At 47.4% G+C, this 17,704-nt stretch overlaps 1 protein-coding gene across 8 annotated transcripts in view; it reads right to left on the bottom strand.

Moving 5' to 3' along the window:
- Window positions 1-15,361, bottom strand: part of STXBP5L (syntaxin binding protein 5L) — a 358,674-nt gene extending 343,313 nt beyond the window's left edge. For 3 of the 8 annotated variants that reach the window (XM_077293644.1, XM_077293646.1, XM_077293647.1), the window contains exon 1: window positions 12,180-14,673. In XM_077293644.1, coding sequence (XP_077149759.1) covers window positions 12,180-12,362 — 183 coding nt within the window. In that variant the 5' untranslated portion in view covers window positions 12,363-14,673. The other 5 variants (XM_077293642.1, XM_077293645.1, XM_077293641.1 and 2 more) reach the window with 4 other exon arrangements.
- Between the last annotated feature and the right edge of the window lie 2,343 nt (window positions 15,362-17,704).

Raw genomic sequence — 17,704 nt, 5'->3', positions numbered from 1 at the left:
AATTAAAATGCAGGCAGTTCCTTTTGAACCAAAGGACCCCTGAGGTGCCAAAGGGAATGTCTAGTGTGAGCGAGATGGAAAGCTATAGATTGGACAGGAATTAACACAGGAAAGGCCTTTTAAGTCTTGAAGGGATGAACGGAGGCAAATATCTAACACCCTTTATAGCAGAGGTGGGGAACCTCAGGCCCCAGGGCCATTTACGGCCCTTGATGACCTTTTATCAGGCCCCCGAGCAGATTCTCAGGGACCCCATTCTTGGGCAAGGAGCTGTAATTTGATTGCCACCAGCTCATTAATTTCTTCTTGCTCTGTTAGCACACACGCAGTGTTCACTACTGAACATTGAAAGGCATGCAATGAAAGATAACATCCTGACACCAGTGCCAGGGTCAGGATGGACTTTGTGGGCGGAGTTTGTACGGCCCCCGAAGGATGGTATAAATATCCAAATGGCCCTTCGCAAAAAAAGATTCCCCACCCCTGCTTTAGAGATACCCTCCAGAGATAGCTATTGTTCCTTCAGACTTAGTGTCTCCAAAAGAATGTTGTGACTATTGCGGTTCGTATAGATTCCATAGTGATAGGACAGACATTTCTGACTTCAGGACTAAGGGTATGTGCACACGTCAGGATTTCTTGCAGACATTTTCCTGACAAAAAAAACGGAAATTTCTGCCAGAAATCCGCATGCGTTTTTTAACTCGTTTTTGATGCGTTTTTTGTGCGTTTTTCCCAGATGCATAGAATCGCAGGAAAAGCGCAGAAAAACCGCGAAATTAATGAACATGCTCATTTTTTTACCGCGATGCGTTTTTTTCGCGGAAAAAACGCATCCATGTGAACAAAACATGCAGAATGCATTCTAAATGATAGAATGCATAATGCATGCGTTTTTAATGAGTTTTTATAGCGTTTTTAGCTCGAAAAAAACGTGAAAAAAACGCGAAAAAACCTGAACGTGTGCACATGGCCTTATTGAGGAAGAATTGGCATGTTTTCTCATAAGTGTAACACCTTCCTATAAGCCCCAAATCAATAGTGTCCGGATCGCTGACAACAGCCATGTCATGTTTACTATCGATGGAAAGGTAAAATCACGATAAAAAATATGGAGGCGATCTCGAACTTCTGTGATCATCAGGAGTGAAGATATCTCATAAGTTGGGAATTTCATAAAATCCTGAAGGGCTGAGAACATCCCACAACCCAGCCAAGGTGAGATCATCAAGGGGGATGTGTGGGTGTAACTCAGGTGCTGATGGAAGCTTAAGACAAATTATGATCTGTTTTCCTGTAGAGAGATACTGTCACGAGTGTGTCACGCCTACCTGGGAGATCTGGGGGTAGAAGATCACTACGTATTGTGAATCACAGATCTTCCATTTAGCCTGTGTATTTGAATCCCATATTAAATGAATTTGGTTTCCTTTTGTGCTGAAGAGGTTAATGACCCTTTCTATGCTGGTCAGAAACATGCAGGTCCATTTCAGCTGCTTCTGATCAGGTCATAACTCTTCCTGAGGAACCTGGTCAGACCCTGTCTGTCCTGCCTGTGAGAGATCTAGCTGCTTCCTTGCTCTTAGGAGACGTGTGCTGAATAGGAGTTCATTGTAGCTATTGGAGATTCGTTTTCCTGTGCTGTGTGCTAAAGCTCAGTAGTTGAAGTTTGGAGTTGTGGTGTTCGGTAGTTTGCTGTTGTGCGTGGGTGTTTATCTCCTTGGTCCCTTTTCCCATTTACTTTGTTGCTCCCAGTCCCTATCCTCCTCCCTATTGTTGGTTAGTGCTTTTGTATGATAGAGGTTTTCTGTCCCTGTTTTGTCTTTGTGTCTCGTTTATGCCTCATGGGGCGGGGGAGGGCACAGATTAGGGTTTTCACAGGAGAATAGTAAGGTCGGAGACTCGGGCCTCTCTGTCCTCTTTACTGAAAACCGTCACAGCGTGACAGATATATATCAGTGTATGTATGAATCCCGTTCACTGAACGCCTCCAATTAAAGTGCTCTCCTTCGCTGAACTGAATAATCTATGTGATTAGTGTAGTAAGTTATTTCGTTAATCCTGTTTTATGTCATTTTAAATGCTGTACTGTTTTGCCCCCTTTGTAAAATCTTTTATATATTTTTTATAAACACTGCCTATCGTTTTAGATTAAAATATAAAATATAACAGTTCTGTTCCTTTAGCTCTGTAACCCGCACCCCGAAGCCATATACACTCCCAGACCCAGGCCTCCAGTCTGCCTGTAGTAGTGTTGGGTTATCGTGGAGTTCACAGAGACCGTATCGGGGTATATACATATATTCCATGCTTTAGATAATAACCGGCCTATTAGTGGAAACAGCCTGCGACCTCCTCCGTTGATCGTCGGTCAATCACATAATTGGACGGAAAATAGGGGGCAGCAGAGGGCAGTTCGCTCCAGAGATAACAGCGGGTGGGTTCGATTATGACCCCACTGGCTGCCATCTTTGACAGGTGAGTACAATCTGCGGCAGGGACCCTGGTTCCTTATATCCTTACAGTACTTACGCCTTGTGCACAACACAATAACTAGCAGAAGTCAGAATTCAGGGTGTAAGGTCCAAGATGGTGAAGGGGTAATATTAGCCAAAGGCTGCATCAAAACACGAATTGTGCATTCTCGCTCCCCACTGCATCATCCCGATTGTACAGGCTTGTATGAGCTTCACTGTGATTGGCTTAGAGCTGATGATATAGCATCTGTATGACTGAGCAGTAAACAGCAGGGCACGGCCATAAACTCTTCAGAAGTAATTGCAATTATACCTAATTTCTCTTGACCGCCAGGTATGCCAATATTAGCCCTTTACAACCCTAGCCCACCAGGGATATATTCATTAAACCATTAACTTTCCTAGCTCACCAGGGATATAAAAATTAACCTATTCACTTGCGTAGACCACCAAGGATGTAATCACTAACAACCATACTGTCCTAACCCACCAGGGTTTTAATCATTAGCCTCTATCCTAGTCTACCAGAGATATAATCATTAAATATTTCATTATCTTAGAACACCAGGAATATAATCACTGAAGCGGCGTTCAGACCTGTAAATAAAAAATATAAAATGGCATAGATGTGTGGCGCCCATGAGGGTCCTGTCGCCACAGAGGTGCTGCACCTCAGCCAGAGGTGTGGTGCCCCACTCTCGGGTAAGGAAGGGGCACTACTCGGTACCCGCACACCACTCCAGGACAGGGGATCTGGGCGGACCCCATTTAGGGAGGGCACCATCTCAGGCTGGAAGGGGAACTAGGTAGAGGGTGTGGGTGGAGGAAGTAGATAAGGGTAGGAGACCTGGAGGTAGAGTGACAGTTGGTAGTGGAGAGTGGTCATGGAAACGGGAGTAAAGTGAAGCAAGTGTGGAGAGAGGAGTGACGGAGGGGTCAGAGGGGGTTCCAGAGAGAGAAAAGGGGTCCTAGGGGCCAGGGAAGTGAAGAATCCACCCGTGGTGCCCGAATCCACGCCGACTGTAGTCAGGTGGAGGGACCAGGTCGCAGTGGGGACCAGCCCCAGACCAGTCGAGAGACTGTAGGACTCAGCTAGCGAACCGGAGGCTGGAGTATCTGTATGTGAGACAGCCAAATCGACACACAATCGCTAAAAAGGCAGCAACATAGGGTCAAGGGGACCAGGAGGTCGTCGCCCAACAGGCCCTGAGGCTGCTGGCTTGAGACACTGTGTGTGAGGCACAGGGCAGGAGGGGGTGAGCCAGCGCAGAGAGATGACCTGGGAAGGTACACAAGAACAGGGTCCGGAAAAGTGCTCCCAAACTACCCGAGAGCTGGCTGGACCCGGACATAGCACCCAACTGGTGATTGTAACATAAAGACTGTGAGTAAAGTGTGAAGACTGCACCCTGCTGTGTCCTTAGGTTTATTTACTGCGTCACCTGCCCTGTACTACAACAGTTTTACCATCATCAAATTAACCCTATAACTGCCCTTGGTCCCGCCATACCCGTGGACAGCTGCTGCGTCACCATCGGCCCCAGTGGACCTGAATCGCAGCGTCGGCCATCTATTGCCGAACACCACGGGTGGCGTCACGACTTAATCCCCTAGAAACTTTCCCCCTTGCATTTTATTCCACGCCCAGGGCCACGGACCGGGTCACTGCTGCCGTGACACCCCCTGAAGAACTGACCAGCCCGAGTACCCCCGGCTCTAGCGGGCGTTGCAGATCCCCCAGCTATAAGTGCCATGGCTCCAGCTCCACAGTGATCTGTGTTAGGACTGGAACCATCTTTGGTGACCAATAATGATCTGATGATACACCATTCCAGTCACTTGACGTCTGCCACCAGTCACAGATTGCAGCTGGCATCTTCCTGGTGTACGCGACTAGAGAGGGCTATGCTGGACACATGGGGTTAAAGCGGGTCACTATGCCAGATTTTTTTGTTTTCAATATACCACAGCTATTAACTAAGGTTTTGGGTTTTTTTGCAGGTTCGGGGCCTTCTTCACTCTCCTGACTTCTCATAGACCACAAGGGATGTAACAATAAACCACTTCTCATTGCCCTAGACCACCAGGGATGTAAATATTAACCCCTTCGCTTCTCTAGACCATTAGAGATGTATTCAATAGCCCATTTATTTCCTCAGAACCACCAGGGATGTATTTATAACCTCTAAAGGATGTTACCTATTGCTGTGAAAAAAGGAGATGACGGAGAAAAATGTAAGTTGTAGAAGCACAGTTATGCGGAATATTATGGGTAAACTTGTGTGCTCATTCTCCTCAGCCTTAGAAAGTGCAGCTGCATCCCCCTCCTCCCAGGTTAGCACTTAAGGTACCTTCACACGAAACGACTTTACAACGAGAACGACAACGATCCGTGACGTTGCAGCGTCCTGGATAGCGATATCGTTGTGTTTGACACGCAGCAGCGATCTGGATCCTGCTGTGATATCGCTGGTCGTTGATTAAAGTTCAGAACGTTATTTGGTCGTCAGACCCGGCGTGTATCGTCGTGTTTGACACCAAAAGCAACGATACCAGCGATGTTTTACGCTGGTAACCAGGGTAAATATCGGGTTACTAAGCGCAGGGCCGCGCTTAGTAACCCGATGTTTACCCTGGTTACCAGCGTAAAAGTAAAAAAAACAAACAGTACATACTCACCTGCGCGTCCCCTGCCGTCCGCTTCCTGCTCTGACTGAGCGCCGGCCCTAAAGTGAAAGTAAAAGCACAGCGGTGACGTCACCGCTCTGCTGTTAGGGCCGGCGCTCACACAGTACAGGAAGCGGACGGCAGGGGACGCGCAGGTGAGCATGTACTGTTTGTTATTTTTACTTTTACGCTGGTAACCAGGGTAAACATCGGGTTACTAAGCGCGGCCCTGCGCTTAGCAACCCGATGTTTACCCTGGTTACCCGGGGACCTCGGCATCGTTGGTCGCTGGAGAGCGGTCTGTGTGACAGCTCTCCAGCGACCAAACAGTGACGCTGCAGCGATCGGCATCGTTGTCGCTATCGCTGCAGCGTCGCTTCGTGTGAAGGTACCTTTACTGTATCACAGCAGGCCAATGTGTGAACATGCCACAGATATTTCAGGGGGATATCGTGTGTCGGATGTATTTTCCTGCTCTTTCCTATTTTGTCCCCTGACATGAGCAATGTTTATGGGGGTGTCTACATCGCCTCCAGCGAGTTATCTCAGCTCTCTACTTTAGCAGCAGATAAACCTGTGGGATATAAAGTAGAGAGTCTCCAGAGATCTTCATCAGGCAGCTGCAGCCCCGCAATGACCTAAGCAAACCCAGTAAGAAACCTGAGAGACAAGAGGAAGACACAACATCTCCTTATACTGGGAGCTCGGGATCACTAGAACTGGAAAATAAAAAGCTTCCAGTACAAGTGACTGGTGAGTGTGCACAAGAACATCCTCATACTACAGCAAGTGGGGGTCACATATGGTACCTGATGTGTATCGGATATAGGATGCTGTCTGCACCAGGTCTAGGGGCGTCATCAGTGACATATAAGGTGCTGAAAACTGTTCATACTCCTTACATTGTGGATGATGGATTGCACCAAGCTCCATGTGATGTTCAAAGCTTGGGTTATTTATTATAACCTAACCCTGCTTTCCTCTTCTCCACAACTTTATCCCTCACCTGTCCGGTGGGCTCCTTGATTTTCATGATGTTGTTTGATCTCGAATGTTCTCACACAAACCTCTGAGGCTTTCACCGAACATCTGTAGTTATACTGAGAAGAAATCACACCCAGGTGGAAGCAATGTACTAATTATGTGACTTCTGTGGGCGACTGGCCTCTCGGGATGTTATTCAGGCGCATCAGACTTCAGGGGGCTGAATACTAATGCAACTTGCAAATTTCAGATTTATATTTTTTTGACTAATTAGAAAACCTCGTATCATTCCCTTTACATTTCATAAATACTTGTTACTTTATGTTCTAACATATAAAATCCTAATAAGATATATTTAAGCTTGTGTGTGTAACGTGAAAAACGTTGAAAAAGTTCACTAGATATGAAGACTTTTTCAAAACAGTGTATATCAAGTCTGGATCGGCTATGCATGAGATACAGTATATGATCCTGTATGTATCAGGTCTAGGTCTGTCATGTATGAGGTACAGGATGCTGCATGTATCAGGTCTAGGACTGTCATGTATGAGGTATAGGATGCTGTATGTATCAGGTCTAGGACTGTCATCCATGAGGTATAGGATGCTGTATGTATCAGGTCTAGTTCTGTCATGTATGAGGTACAGGATTCTGCATGTATCAGGTCTAGGTCTGTCATGTATGAGGTATAGGATGCTGTATGTATCAGGTCTAGTTCTGTCATGTATGAGGTACAGGATCCTGTATGTATCAGGTCTAGGACTGTCATGTATGAGGTACAGGATGCTGCATGTATCAGGTCTAGGTCTGTCATGTATGAGGTATAGGATGCTGTATGTATCAGGTCTAGGTCTGTCATGTATGAGGTACAGGATGCTGTATGTATCAGGTCTAGGACTGTCATGTATGAGGTATAGGATGCTGTATGTATCAGGTCTAGGACTGTCATCCATGAGGTATAGGATGCTGTATGTATCAGGTCTAGTTCTGTCATGTATGAGGTACAGGATCCTGTATGTATCAGGTCTAGGACTGTCATGTATGAGGTATAGGATGCTGCATGTATCAGGTCTAGGTCTGTCATGTATGAGGTATAGGATGCTGTATGTATCAGGTCTAGGTCTGTCATGTATGAGGTACAGGATGCTGTATGTATCAGGTCTAGGATTGTCATGTATGAGGTATAGGATGCTGTATGTATCAGGTCTAGGACTGTCATCCATGAGGTATAGGATGCTGTATGTATCAGGTCTAGGACTGTCATGTATGAGGTACAGGATTCTGCATGTATCAGGTCTAGGTCTGTCATGTATGAGGTATAGGATGCTGTATGTATCAGGTCTAGGTCTGTCATGTATGAGGTACAGGATGCTGCATGTATCAGGTCTAGGACTGTCATGTATGAGGTATAGGATGCTGTATGTATCAGGTCTAGGACTGTCATCCATGAGGTATAGGATGCTGTATGTATCAGGTCTAGTTCTGTCATGTATGAGGTACAGGATGCTGCATGTATCAGGTCTAGGTCTGTCATGTATGAGGTATAGGATGCTGTATGTATCAGGTCTAGTTCTGTCATGTATGAGGTACAGGATCCTGTATGTATCAGGTCTAGGACTGTCATGTATGAGGTACAGGATCCTGTATGTATCAGGTCTAGGTCTGTCATTTATGAGGTACAGGATGCTGTATGTATCAGGTCTAGGACTGTCATGTATGAGGTACAGGATGCTGTATGTATCAGGTCTAGGACTGTCATGTATGAGGTACAGGATGCTGTATGTATCAGGTCTAGATCTGTCATGTATGAGGTATAGGATGCTGTATGTATCAGGTCTAGGTCTGTCATGTATGAGGTACAGGATGCTGTATGTATCAGGTCTAGGTCTGTCATGTATGAGGTACAGGATGCTGTATGTATCAGGTCTAGGTCTGTCATGTATGAGGTACAGGATGCTGTATGTATCAGGTCTAGTTCTGTCATGTATGAGGTATAGGATGCTGTATGTATCAGGTCTAGGACTGTCATGTATGAGGTACAGGATGCTGTATGTATCAGGTCTAGGTCTGTCATTTATGAGGTACAGGATGCTGTATGTATCAGGTCTAGGACTGTCATGTATGAGGTATAGGATGCTGTATGTATCAGGTCTAGGTCTGTCATGTATGAGGTACAGGATGCTGTATGTATCAGGTCTACGTCTGTCATGTATGAGGTACAGGATGCTGTATGTATCAGGTCTAGGTCTGTCATGTATGAGGTACAGGATGCTGTATGTATCAGGTCAAGGACTGTCATGTATGAGGTACAGGATGCTGTATGTATCAGGTCTAGGTCTGTCATTTATGAGGTACAGGATGCTGTATGTATCAGGTCTAGGACTGTCATGTATGAGGTATAGGATGCTGTATGTATCAGGTCTAGGTCTGTCATGTATGAGGTACAGGATGCTGTATGTATCAGGTCTACGTCTGTCATGTATGAGGTACAGGATGCTGTATGTATCAGGTCTAGGTCTGTCATGTATGAGGTATAGGATGCTGTATGTATCAGGTCTAGTTCTGTCATGTATGAGGTACAGGATGCTGTATGTATCAGGTCTAGGTCTGTCATGTATGAGATGCAGGATGCTGTATGTATCAGGTCTAGGACTGTCATGTATGAGGTATAGGATGCTGTATGTATCAGGTCTAGGACTGTCATGTATGAGGTATAGGATGCTGTATGTATCAGGTCTAGGTCTGTCATGTATGAGGTATAGGATGCTGTATGTATCAGGTCTAGGTCTGTCATGTATGATGTATAGGATGCTGTATGTATCAGGTCTAGGTCTGTCATGTATGAGGTACAGGATGCTTTATGTATTAGGTCTAGGTCTGTCATGTATGAGGTACAGGATGCTGTATGTATCAGGTCTAGGTCTGTCATGTATGAGGTATAGGATCCTGTATGTATCAGGTCTAGGTCTGTCATGTATGAGGTACAGTATGCTGTATGTATTAGGTCTAGGTCTGTCATGTATGAGGTACAGGTTGCTGTATGTATCAGGTCTAGGTCTGTCATGTATGAGGTATAGGATGCTGTATGTATCAGGTCTAGGTATGTCATGTATGAGGTACAGGATGCTGTATGTATCAGGTCTAGGTCTGTCATGTATGAGCTATAGGATGCTGTATGTATCAGGTCTAGGTCTGTCATGTATGAGGTACAGGATGCTGTATGTATCAGGTCTAGGTCTGTCATGTATGAGGTATAGGATGCTGTATGTATCAGGTCTAGGTATGTCATGTATGAGGTACAGGTTGCTGTATGTATCAGGTCTAGGTCTGTCATGTATGAGCTATAGGATGCTGTATGTATCAGGTCTAGGTCTGTCATGTATGAGGTACAGGATGCTGTATGTATCAGGTCTAGGTCTGTCATGTATGAGGTACAGGATACTGTATCAGGTCTAGGTCTGTCATGTATGAGGTACAGGATCCTGTATGTATCCGGTCTAGGTCTGTCATGTATGAGGTACAGGATGCTGTATGTATTAGGTCTAGGTCTGTCATGTATGAGGTACAGGATGCTGTATGTATCAGGTCTAGGACTGTCATGTATGAGGTACAGGATGCTGTATCAGGTCTAGATCTGTCATGTATGAGGTATAGGATGCTGTATGTATCAGGTCTAGGTCTGTCATGTATGAGGTATAGGATGCTGTATGTATCAGGTCTAGGTCTGTCATGTATGAGGTATAGGATGCTGTATGTATCAGGTCTAGGTCTGTCATGTATGAGGTACAGGATCCTGTATGTATCAGGTCTAGGTCTGTCATGTATGAGTTACAGGATGCTGTATGTATCAGGTCTAGGTCTGTCATGTATGAGGTACAGGATGCTGTATGTATCAGGTCTAGGTCTGTCATGTATGAGGTATAGGATCCTGTATGTATCAGGTCTAGGTCTGTCATGTATGAGGTACAGGATGCTGTATGTATTAGGTCTAGGTCTGTCATGTATGAGGTACAGGATGCTGTATGTATTAGGTCTAGGTCTGTCATGTATGAGGTATAGGATGATGTATGTATCAGGTCTAGGTCTGTCATGTATGAGGTATAGGATGCTGTATGTATCAGGTCTAGGTCTGTCATGTATGAGGTACAGGATGCTGTATGTATCAGGTCTAGGTCTGTCATGTATGAGGTACAGGATACTGTATCAGGTCTAGGTCTGTCATGTATGAGGTACAGGATCCTGTATGTATCAGGTCTAGGTCTGTCATGTATGAGGTACAGGATGCTGTATGTATTAGGTCTAGGTCTGTCATGTATGAGGTACAGGATGCTGTATGTATCAGGTCTAGGTCTGTCATGTATGAGGTACAGGATACTGTATCAGGTCTAGGTGTCTAGGTCTGTCATGTATGAGGTACAGGATCCTGTATGTATCAGGTCTAGGTCTGTCATGTATGAGGTACAGGATGCTGTATGTATTAGGTCTAGGTCTGTCATGTATGAGGTATAGGATGCTGTATGTATCAGGTCTAGGTCTGTCATGTATGAGGTACAGGATGCTGTATGTATCAGGTCTAGGTCTGTCATGTATGAGGTACAGGATACTGTATCAGGTCTAGGTCTGTCATGTATGAGGTATAGGATGCTGTATGTATTAGGTCTAGGTCTGTCATGTATGAGGTATAGGATGCTGTATGTATCAGGTCTAGGTCTGTCATGTATGAGGTATAGGATGCTGTATGTATCAGGTCTAGGTCTGTCATGTATGAGGTATAGGATGCTGTATGTATCAGGTCTAGGTCTGTCATGTATGAGGTACAGGATCCTGTATGTATCAGGTCTAGGTCTGTCATGTATGAGTTACAGGATGCTGTATGTATCAGGTCTAGGTCTGTCATGTATGAGGTACAGGATGCTGTATGTATCAGGTCTAGGTCTGTCATGTATGAGGTACAGGATGCTGTATGTATCAGGTCTAGGTCTGTCATGTATGAGGTACAGGATGCTTTATGTATCAAGTCTAGGTCTGTCATGTATGAGGTACAGGATGCTGTATGTATCAGGTCTAGGACTGTCATGTATGAGGTATAGGATACAACGATATTGGTGCGGGCTGACCTGGTGTATAATGCTGCACAGCACCGGTCACTACTGACATGGACATAAAGTGCAGCTCTGGAGTATAATACTGCACATCACCGCTCACTACTGAAATGGACATATAGTGCAGCTCTGGAGTATACGGTAATTCTGCACAGCATTGGTCACTACCAAGCATGGACATAAAGTGCAGCTCTGGGGTATAATACTGCACAGCACCGGGCACTACTGCCATGGACATAAAGTGCAGCTCTGGGGTATAATTCTGCACAGCACCGGGCACTACCAAGCATGGACATAATGTGCAGCACAGATTCATCTCCACAAAAAGCCGAGATCCTGAGATCAGGGACAGAACAGACATTTATAGGACCTTTTATTACTTTCCCAAATTTTCATGAAAACATTCCCAGCACATCCTGCACTGCAGTAAGTCACTGATTATATCAAGTCGAAAATCGTAAATCAGAAACCCGATGTATATACCAGTATCAAATTTGCAATGATTAAGCTAATGAATGAAAGGCGCCTGCCCATCACCACCCCGGGCTGTGACTGCCATGCTGTTGTCTTACTTTTAATTTACCTAATAACTGTGATACTTTTATCTACATCCGATTTCTGAAGATGGATTTAGCATTTTCAACTATTAATTGATCTTCCTGCGACACTGCTGATTTCCGAGCTCCGGACTCCGCTATGGGTGAGCTGACACAATCCCCTTTCTTATCTTTATCCAATTTATTATATATTTTAGGAGTCGCAGTCGGTCCATTTTATACCGACCCGTCACATCCATCTCTAGCCTAGAATCTGAAGCTTTGCCCTGACAATAACCTTAATGTCTCCTCCTCCACCAGTACGGACCTTCATACTGGGAGGTCTGCTCCACCTGCGGCACTGTACACAATGCCCCCTCGGGCCTGCGTTGTGGGGGACTCGGTTAGATTACCTTGCACACTTGGAACTGTTCGGAGGTAAGGCTCTCCTGGATTTCGGGTTCTCGGGGAGACACCACAGCCCCCGGCTGCCCAGATGGATAAACTGCACAGCCACCAACTGTTCCACCACCGACCCCTGCTCCAACCGGCGTTGAGGCAGTTAAGCCGTCCAGCACCTTCCGTATAGTCTTCATCCTCGGACACCTCTACGAGGTCAGGGGAGCACAGAGAGCCCCAATGTTCATCCCCCAAATGAATGGAGTCAGTTCCAGATGCTGTGGGAAGGCACGAGGAGCAGGGTCTATAATGAACTAGGTGAGACTATAACGAGACATCATGAAGAAGAATCTGTAAGTGTCCTGCAGTGACCACAGATGATCAAGTCCAAACCAAGAGGGAACGTTATGACAGCGACATCCCAGGAGCTCCCCGGTTACTGATGGATCCGATCTTCTCTAGCAGAGATCCCGGACAGAGTCCATCGCTCAATCCCCAAAACGTAGAATTCACGGCCAGATATCTGCCCGTCCACCATCTGCAACACATGTCCGATCCTACCAGTCGCCTGATCCCCTCAGTCCTTACACCCCACGCCTGTGATGGATCACTAGAGGTGAGATCACCGCCCCGTACAGGACTACAAGAACTATATATTCCTCCTCTCAGAACCACAGCTCCTCTGCTCCAGGCGTACACGTGACCACAACACAGTCTACTCCACCAGCAGCAATAACAGGACTAGATCCCCCACGTCCTCTATAGATCAGATCCCCCAATCTAATCTACAGACAACAAGAATCCCCAATATTCTTTAGAAGAAATTAGATTGCCTATTTCCACTATAGATAAACACATCAGATCCCTCAATCTCTCTATCACAGAACCAGATCACTCAATACTTTGCTCTATCTGACAAGATCGTTCACTTTTTGTAATATTACAGTGGATCCTATAGTTTGACGAGGCCAAATTCCTCATTGCCCTGTAAAATAAAAGTAATCAATCTCTTCCATAGCAAACTAGATCCCACAATGTCTACATAAAACCCAGATCCCCTAAACTACTCTACAGAAGACCACCAGATCTCTAAATTTACACTGGATTGCTAAATCTGATGTGTAACAGACCAGATCTATTCTTCACATCAGACCAGATCCCTGATTTTAGGTTAATTAAATCCCCAATCCACCATGCAAAATCCCAGGTCTCTCAATTTGTACTAAATCCTTCAATCTGATGTGTAACAGACCAGATCCCCCCTAGTCCTGATCAGGTTACTCAAATCCCCTGTATAATGGACCAGGTCTTTCGATCTTTACTAAATCCCCAAAATTTCTGTGTGACAGACAACATCTCTTCCTCACCATTGATTACATATCTCAGTCTGTAATAGATCCCCCAATCTACTTTATGAAAATATGGATTTTACAATCTGTAACAGTAGCTCCAGTCAACTCTAAAATACACCAGATCTCTCAATTTATATTAGATCCCCAATCTATATGTGAGTAGATCTATTTTTGTAGTAGATCAGGATATCCCAAGTTATACTAGATTCCCCAGAATAAGACTCTTGTTTACAACAGATTAGATCCCTCTATGTACAATAAGTCTCAAAATCAGCCTAGATCTCTTCTTTAAAACAGACTAGATTTCCGAATGTACACTACATCCCCAATCCACTCTATAACAGACAAGATCTCACAACCTATACTTGATCCCCAAGACCAGATTCCTTCTTTACAACAGACCAGATCTCACAACCCATGAAATCCCCTTGAACTAGATCGCTTCTTTACAGTAGGCCAGAACTCACAATCTAATCGAGAGCTTCCCAGACTAGACTATATAGATCCCCCAGACTAAATCCCTTCTTTACAACATAGCAGATCTCTCAATATATACTAAATCAGTCAGTGAAATATCTACCACATACAAGATCTGACAATCTATATAGATCCTTTCTTTACAACAGCCAGGATCTCATAATCTATCTGTAACAGATCCCAAAATCTATACTAGATCCCTTATTTAAAACAGAGCAGATGTCACAATTTAACATACAGCTGAGCAGATCTGACAATTTATACAGATTCCAGGACTAGATCCCTTCTGTACAGCAGTCTGATGTCACAATCCATACCAGATCTCCCAACCTACTCCACAGCAGACTGAATCTGCCAGATCTCGCCTGACCCCCCTGGAGCCGGTTCCCAGATCTCTCCTGACCCCCTGTAGCCGGATCCCAGATCTCTCCTGGGCCCCCTGTAGCCGGATCCCAGATCTCTCCTGGGCCCCCTGTAGCCGGATCCCAGATCTCTCCTGACCCCCCTGTAGCCGGATCCCAGATCTCTCCTGACCCCCCTGGAGCCGGATCCCAGATCTCTCCTGGGCCCCCTGTAGCCGGATCCCAGATCTCTCCTGACCCCCCTGTAGCCGGATCCCAGATCACTCCTGACCCCCCTGGAGCCGGATCCCAGATCTCTCCTGGGCCCCCTGTAGCCGGATCCCAGATCTCGCCTGACCCCCCTGGAGCCGGTTCCCAGATCTCTCCTGGGCCCCCTGTAGCCGGATCCCAGATCTCTCCTGACCCCCCTGTAGCCGGATCCCAGATCTCTCCTGACCCCCCTGTAGCCGGATCCCAGATCTCTCCTGAGCCCCCTGTAGCCGGATCCCAGATCTCTCCTGACCCCCCTGTAGCCGGATCCCAGATCTCTCCTGAGCCCCCTGTAGCCGGATCCCAGATCTCTCCTCAATCCTCTGTAGCCGGATCCCAGATCTCTGCTGACTCCTGCAGATCCCTGGCGGTTGGTTCCCTCGGCTCCTCCGCAGGGTCCCACAGCCGGAGCTGCCTCCTCTCCGGCCCCTGCACACAGGACGGGCGGCTCCGCAGCCTCCACAGGTTCCGCACCTGCCTCCTGTCAGGGCGCAGCTGCGTCCGACTGCGGTGATTTACACTCCGGACTCCGGTGGGGATGACAGCGGCCGGGTGTGAGGAGCCGCGGGGAGCGCTCAGCCAGGGTCAGCGCTCAGCCCCGGTCAGCAGCCTCCTCCTCCCGCTCACTCTCTCCGGACCTCGGCACTGGAGCTGAGCAGGTGCGGCCGCCGCTGGAGCCCGGTCCGGAGCCTCGGCTGCTGTCACCGCTGCTGTCCGTGGTGCTGAGGAGAATGGGCGGGAACTGGAGGGCGGGAAAAAGGCGGGACGCGTGAGGCGATAAATAATTCAAAACCCATGACGCGAGCTCCGCCCAGTAACGCCCCTACACGTGACTTCTGGAGTCACGCCCCTTTACACTCTACCATCCAGCCACGTAGTTTAGTTGGTAAAAGGGAAACGCCCACTCGTCACTGACCAATCAGCATAAACCTTTGCCCGGATCTACAAGAAGCCACGCCCATATTGGATTCCGTCAGCTGCAGCAAAAATAGGCGGTGCTTTCCTTGACAGGCAATAATTGGTCGGCTGTGTGAATGATTGAAAGCTCAGCCAGCGAATAAGGAGCGTGTGTCTGTGCATTACATGAAGGGCGTGGTTAGAGTGGGGTATATAAGTGATATTTCTGGAGCAGTGGATTTAGGATGAGGCTGTGTGAGGTGGTGGGCGCGGAGCTGAGGCTGCTTCTGTCATGGAGCGGTAGGTCTGAGGCGGCTGACGGCCTGCGCTCTCTGCCCAGTGTATAGGGGAGTCACACATGGTAGCCCTGGATCAGGCACTCCGCCACAGTGTGCACAGGGCCACAGCAGAGCCCGCTCCTCCGGCCCACAGCAGAGCCCGCTCCTCCGGCCCACAGCAGAGCCCGCTCCTCCGGCCCCTCAGCCATTCGTGGCTCGATGTCAGTGGGAAATGTCGTTTTATCAAATCACGTCTCGAATAATAGGGAAGACTTCTACGTGCAGCGCAAGGCCGCCATAGCGTTATGGGTTTTGTTCTTAGTGTTCCCCGTGTGGCAAATGTAACACAGTTTTCCAGGTGGCCACGGATTTCTGGGTGGTTGCGGTTCTCTGGGTGTCCACAGATCTCTGGGTTCCGGGTGGCCAGCAGTTCTCCGGTGCCCACTGTTCTCCTGGTTCTGGGTGGCTGCGATTCTCCAATGGCCACAGTTCTCCAGATTCTGGGTGGATGTGTTTCTCTGAGTGGCTGCGGATCTCCGGGTTCCAGGTGGCGACGGATCTCTAGGTTCCGGATGGCCGCAATCTCTGGGTTACAGGTGGACGCAGTCCTCTTGTTTCCAGGTAGCCACGGTTCTCCAGTGGCTGTGGATCTCCGGGTTCTGGGTGGCCGTAGTTCTCCAGGTTCTGGGTGGCCGTGGATCTCCAAGTTCCTGGTGGTCACGGTTCTCTGGGTTCTGGTTGGCCGCGGTCTCTGGGCTACAGGTGGAGGCAGTTCTCCTGTTTCTGGGTAACCACGGTTCTCCAGTGGCTGCGGATCTTCGGGTTCTGGGTGGCCGTGGATCTCCAAGTTCCTGGTGGTCACGGTTCTCTGGGTTCCGGTTGGCCGCGGTCTCTGGGCTACAGGTGGACGCAGTTCTCCTGTTTCCGGGTAACCACGGTTCTCCAGTGGCTGTGGATCGTCGGGTTCTGGGTGGCCGCAGTTCTCCAGGTTCTGGGTGGCCGTGGATCTCCAAGTTCCTGGTGGTCACGGTTCTCTGGGTTCCGGGTGGCCGCGGTTCTCCAGTGTCCGCAGTTCTCCGGGTTGCCGCAGTTCTCATACTTCCGGGTGGCTGCAAATCTCCGAGTGGAGTCCGATAATGCTTCTACCCTGTGTGAAGACTGATTTTTTTATTTTTTTTCCCGGGTACCTTCAGTTTTTAGTGCTAGCATTTAGGGTGTGTATGATTTTTTTATTGCAGTGTTAAACCTAAAGTCGGCCCTCAGCGCCCTCCCTGCCACTGGCAATGACTCACAGGTGTTCCCCTCTGCACGCAGCGAGAGCCCCTCATGGGGAGAGGGACCCACCTACTTGACTAGCCTCCAGCGTGGCCTCAGTCCACGGTGGATACTAAACCGCTTTCCTCTGAAATGTCAGAATAAAATATTCAGTGGCATGTGAAAGTTTGGGCACCCCTGGTCAAAATTCCTGTTATTGTGAAGTTAAGCAAGTTGAAGATGAAATTATCTATAAAAGGCCTGAAGTTACAGATGACACATTTCCTTTGTATTTTTGCTAAAAAAAATAAATATGTAAATATTGTCATTTTTATTTTTTCATTTTAAAAATTACAAAAAGGAAAATGGGCCGATGAAAAACTTTGGGCACCCTTGGAGATTTCTGTGTTCAGATAACTTTGTCTAAGGTTTCAAACCTTAAAGGGGTCTTCCTGCGAACAAAAGGACCTTTTAATTATTAGATCTTGGAATAATAATAATTTCCACAATTGGATGTGATCAGTAGCGTAGCTACCGGGGGGGCAGAGGGTGCGGGCGCCCTGGGCCCCTCGCTCTTAGGGGGCCCTCCCGGAGCTACGCTACTGTAACTGTATCGGCGCGCGCAGAGCTATGGGGCCCCTGAGCAGGCGAGGAGGCCCGGTGCCAGCAG

This window comes from Ranitomeya variabilis, chromosome 3 (genome assembly GCF_051348905.1).
Source record: "Ranitomeya variabilis isolate aRanVar5 chromosome 3, aRanVar5.hap1, whole genome shotgun sequence".
NCBI lineage: Eukaryota > Metazoa > Chordata > Amphibia > Anura > Dendrobatidae > Ranitomeya > Ranitomeya variabilis.
The sequence above is the reverse complement of the archived record's forward strand: the minus strand, read 5'-3'. Positions and strand labels throughout refer to the sequence as shown.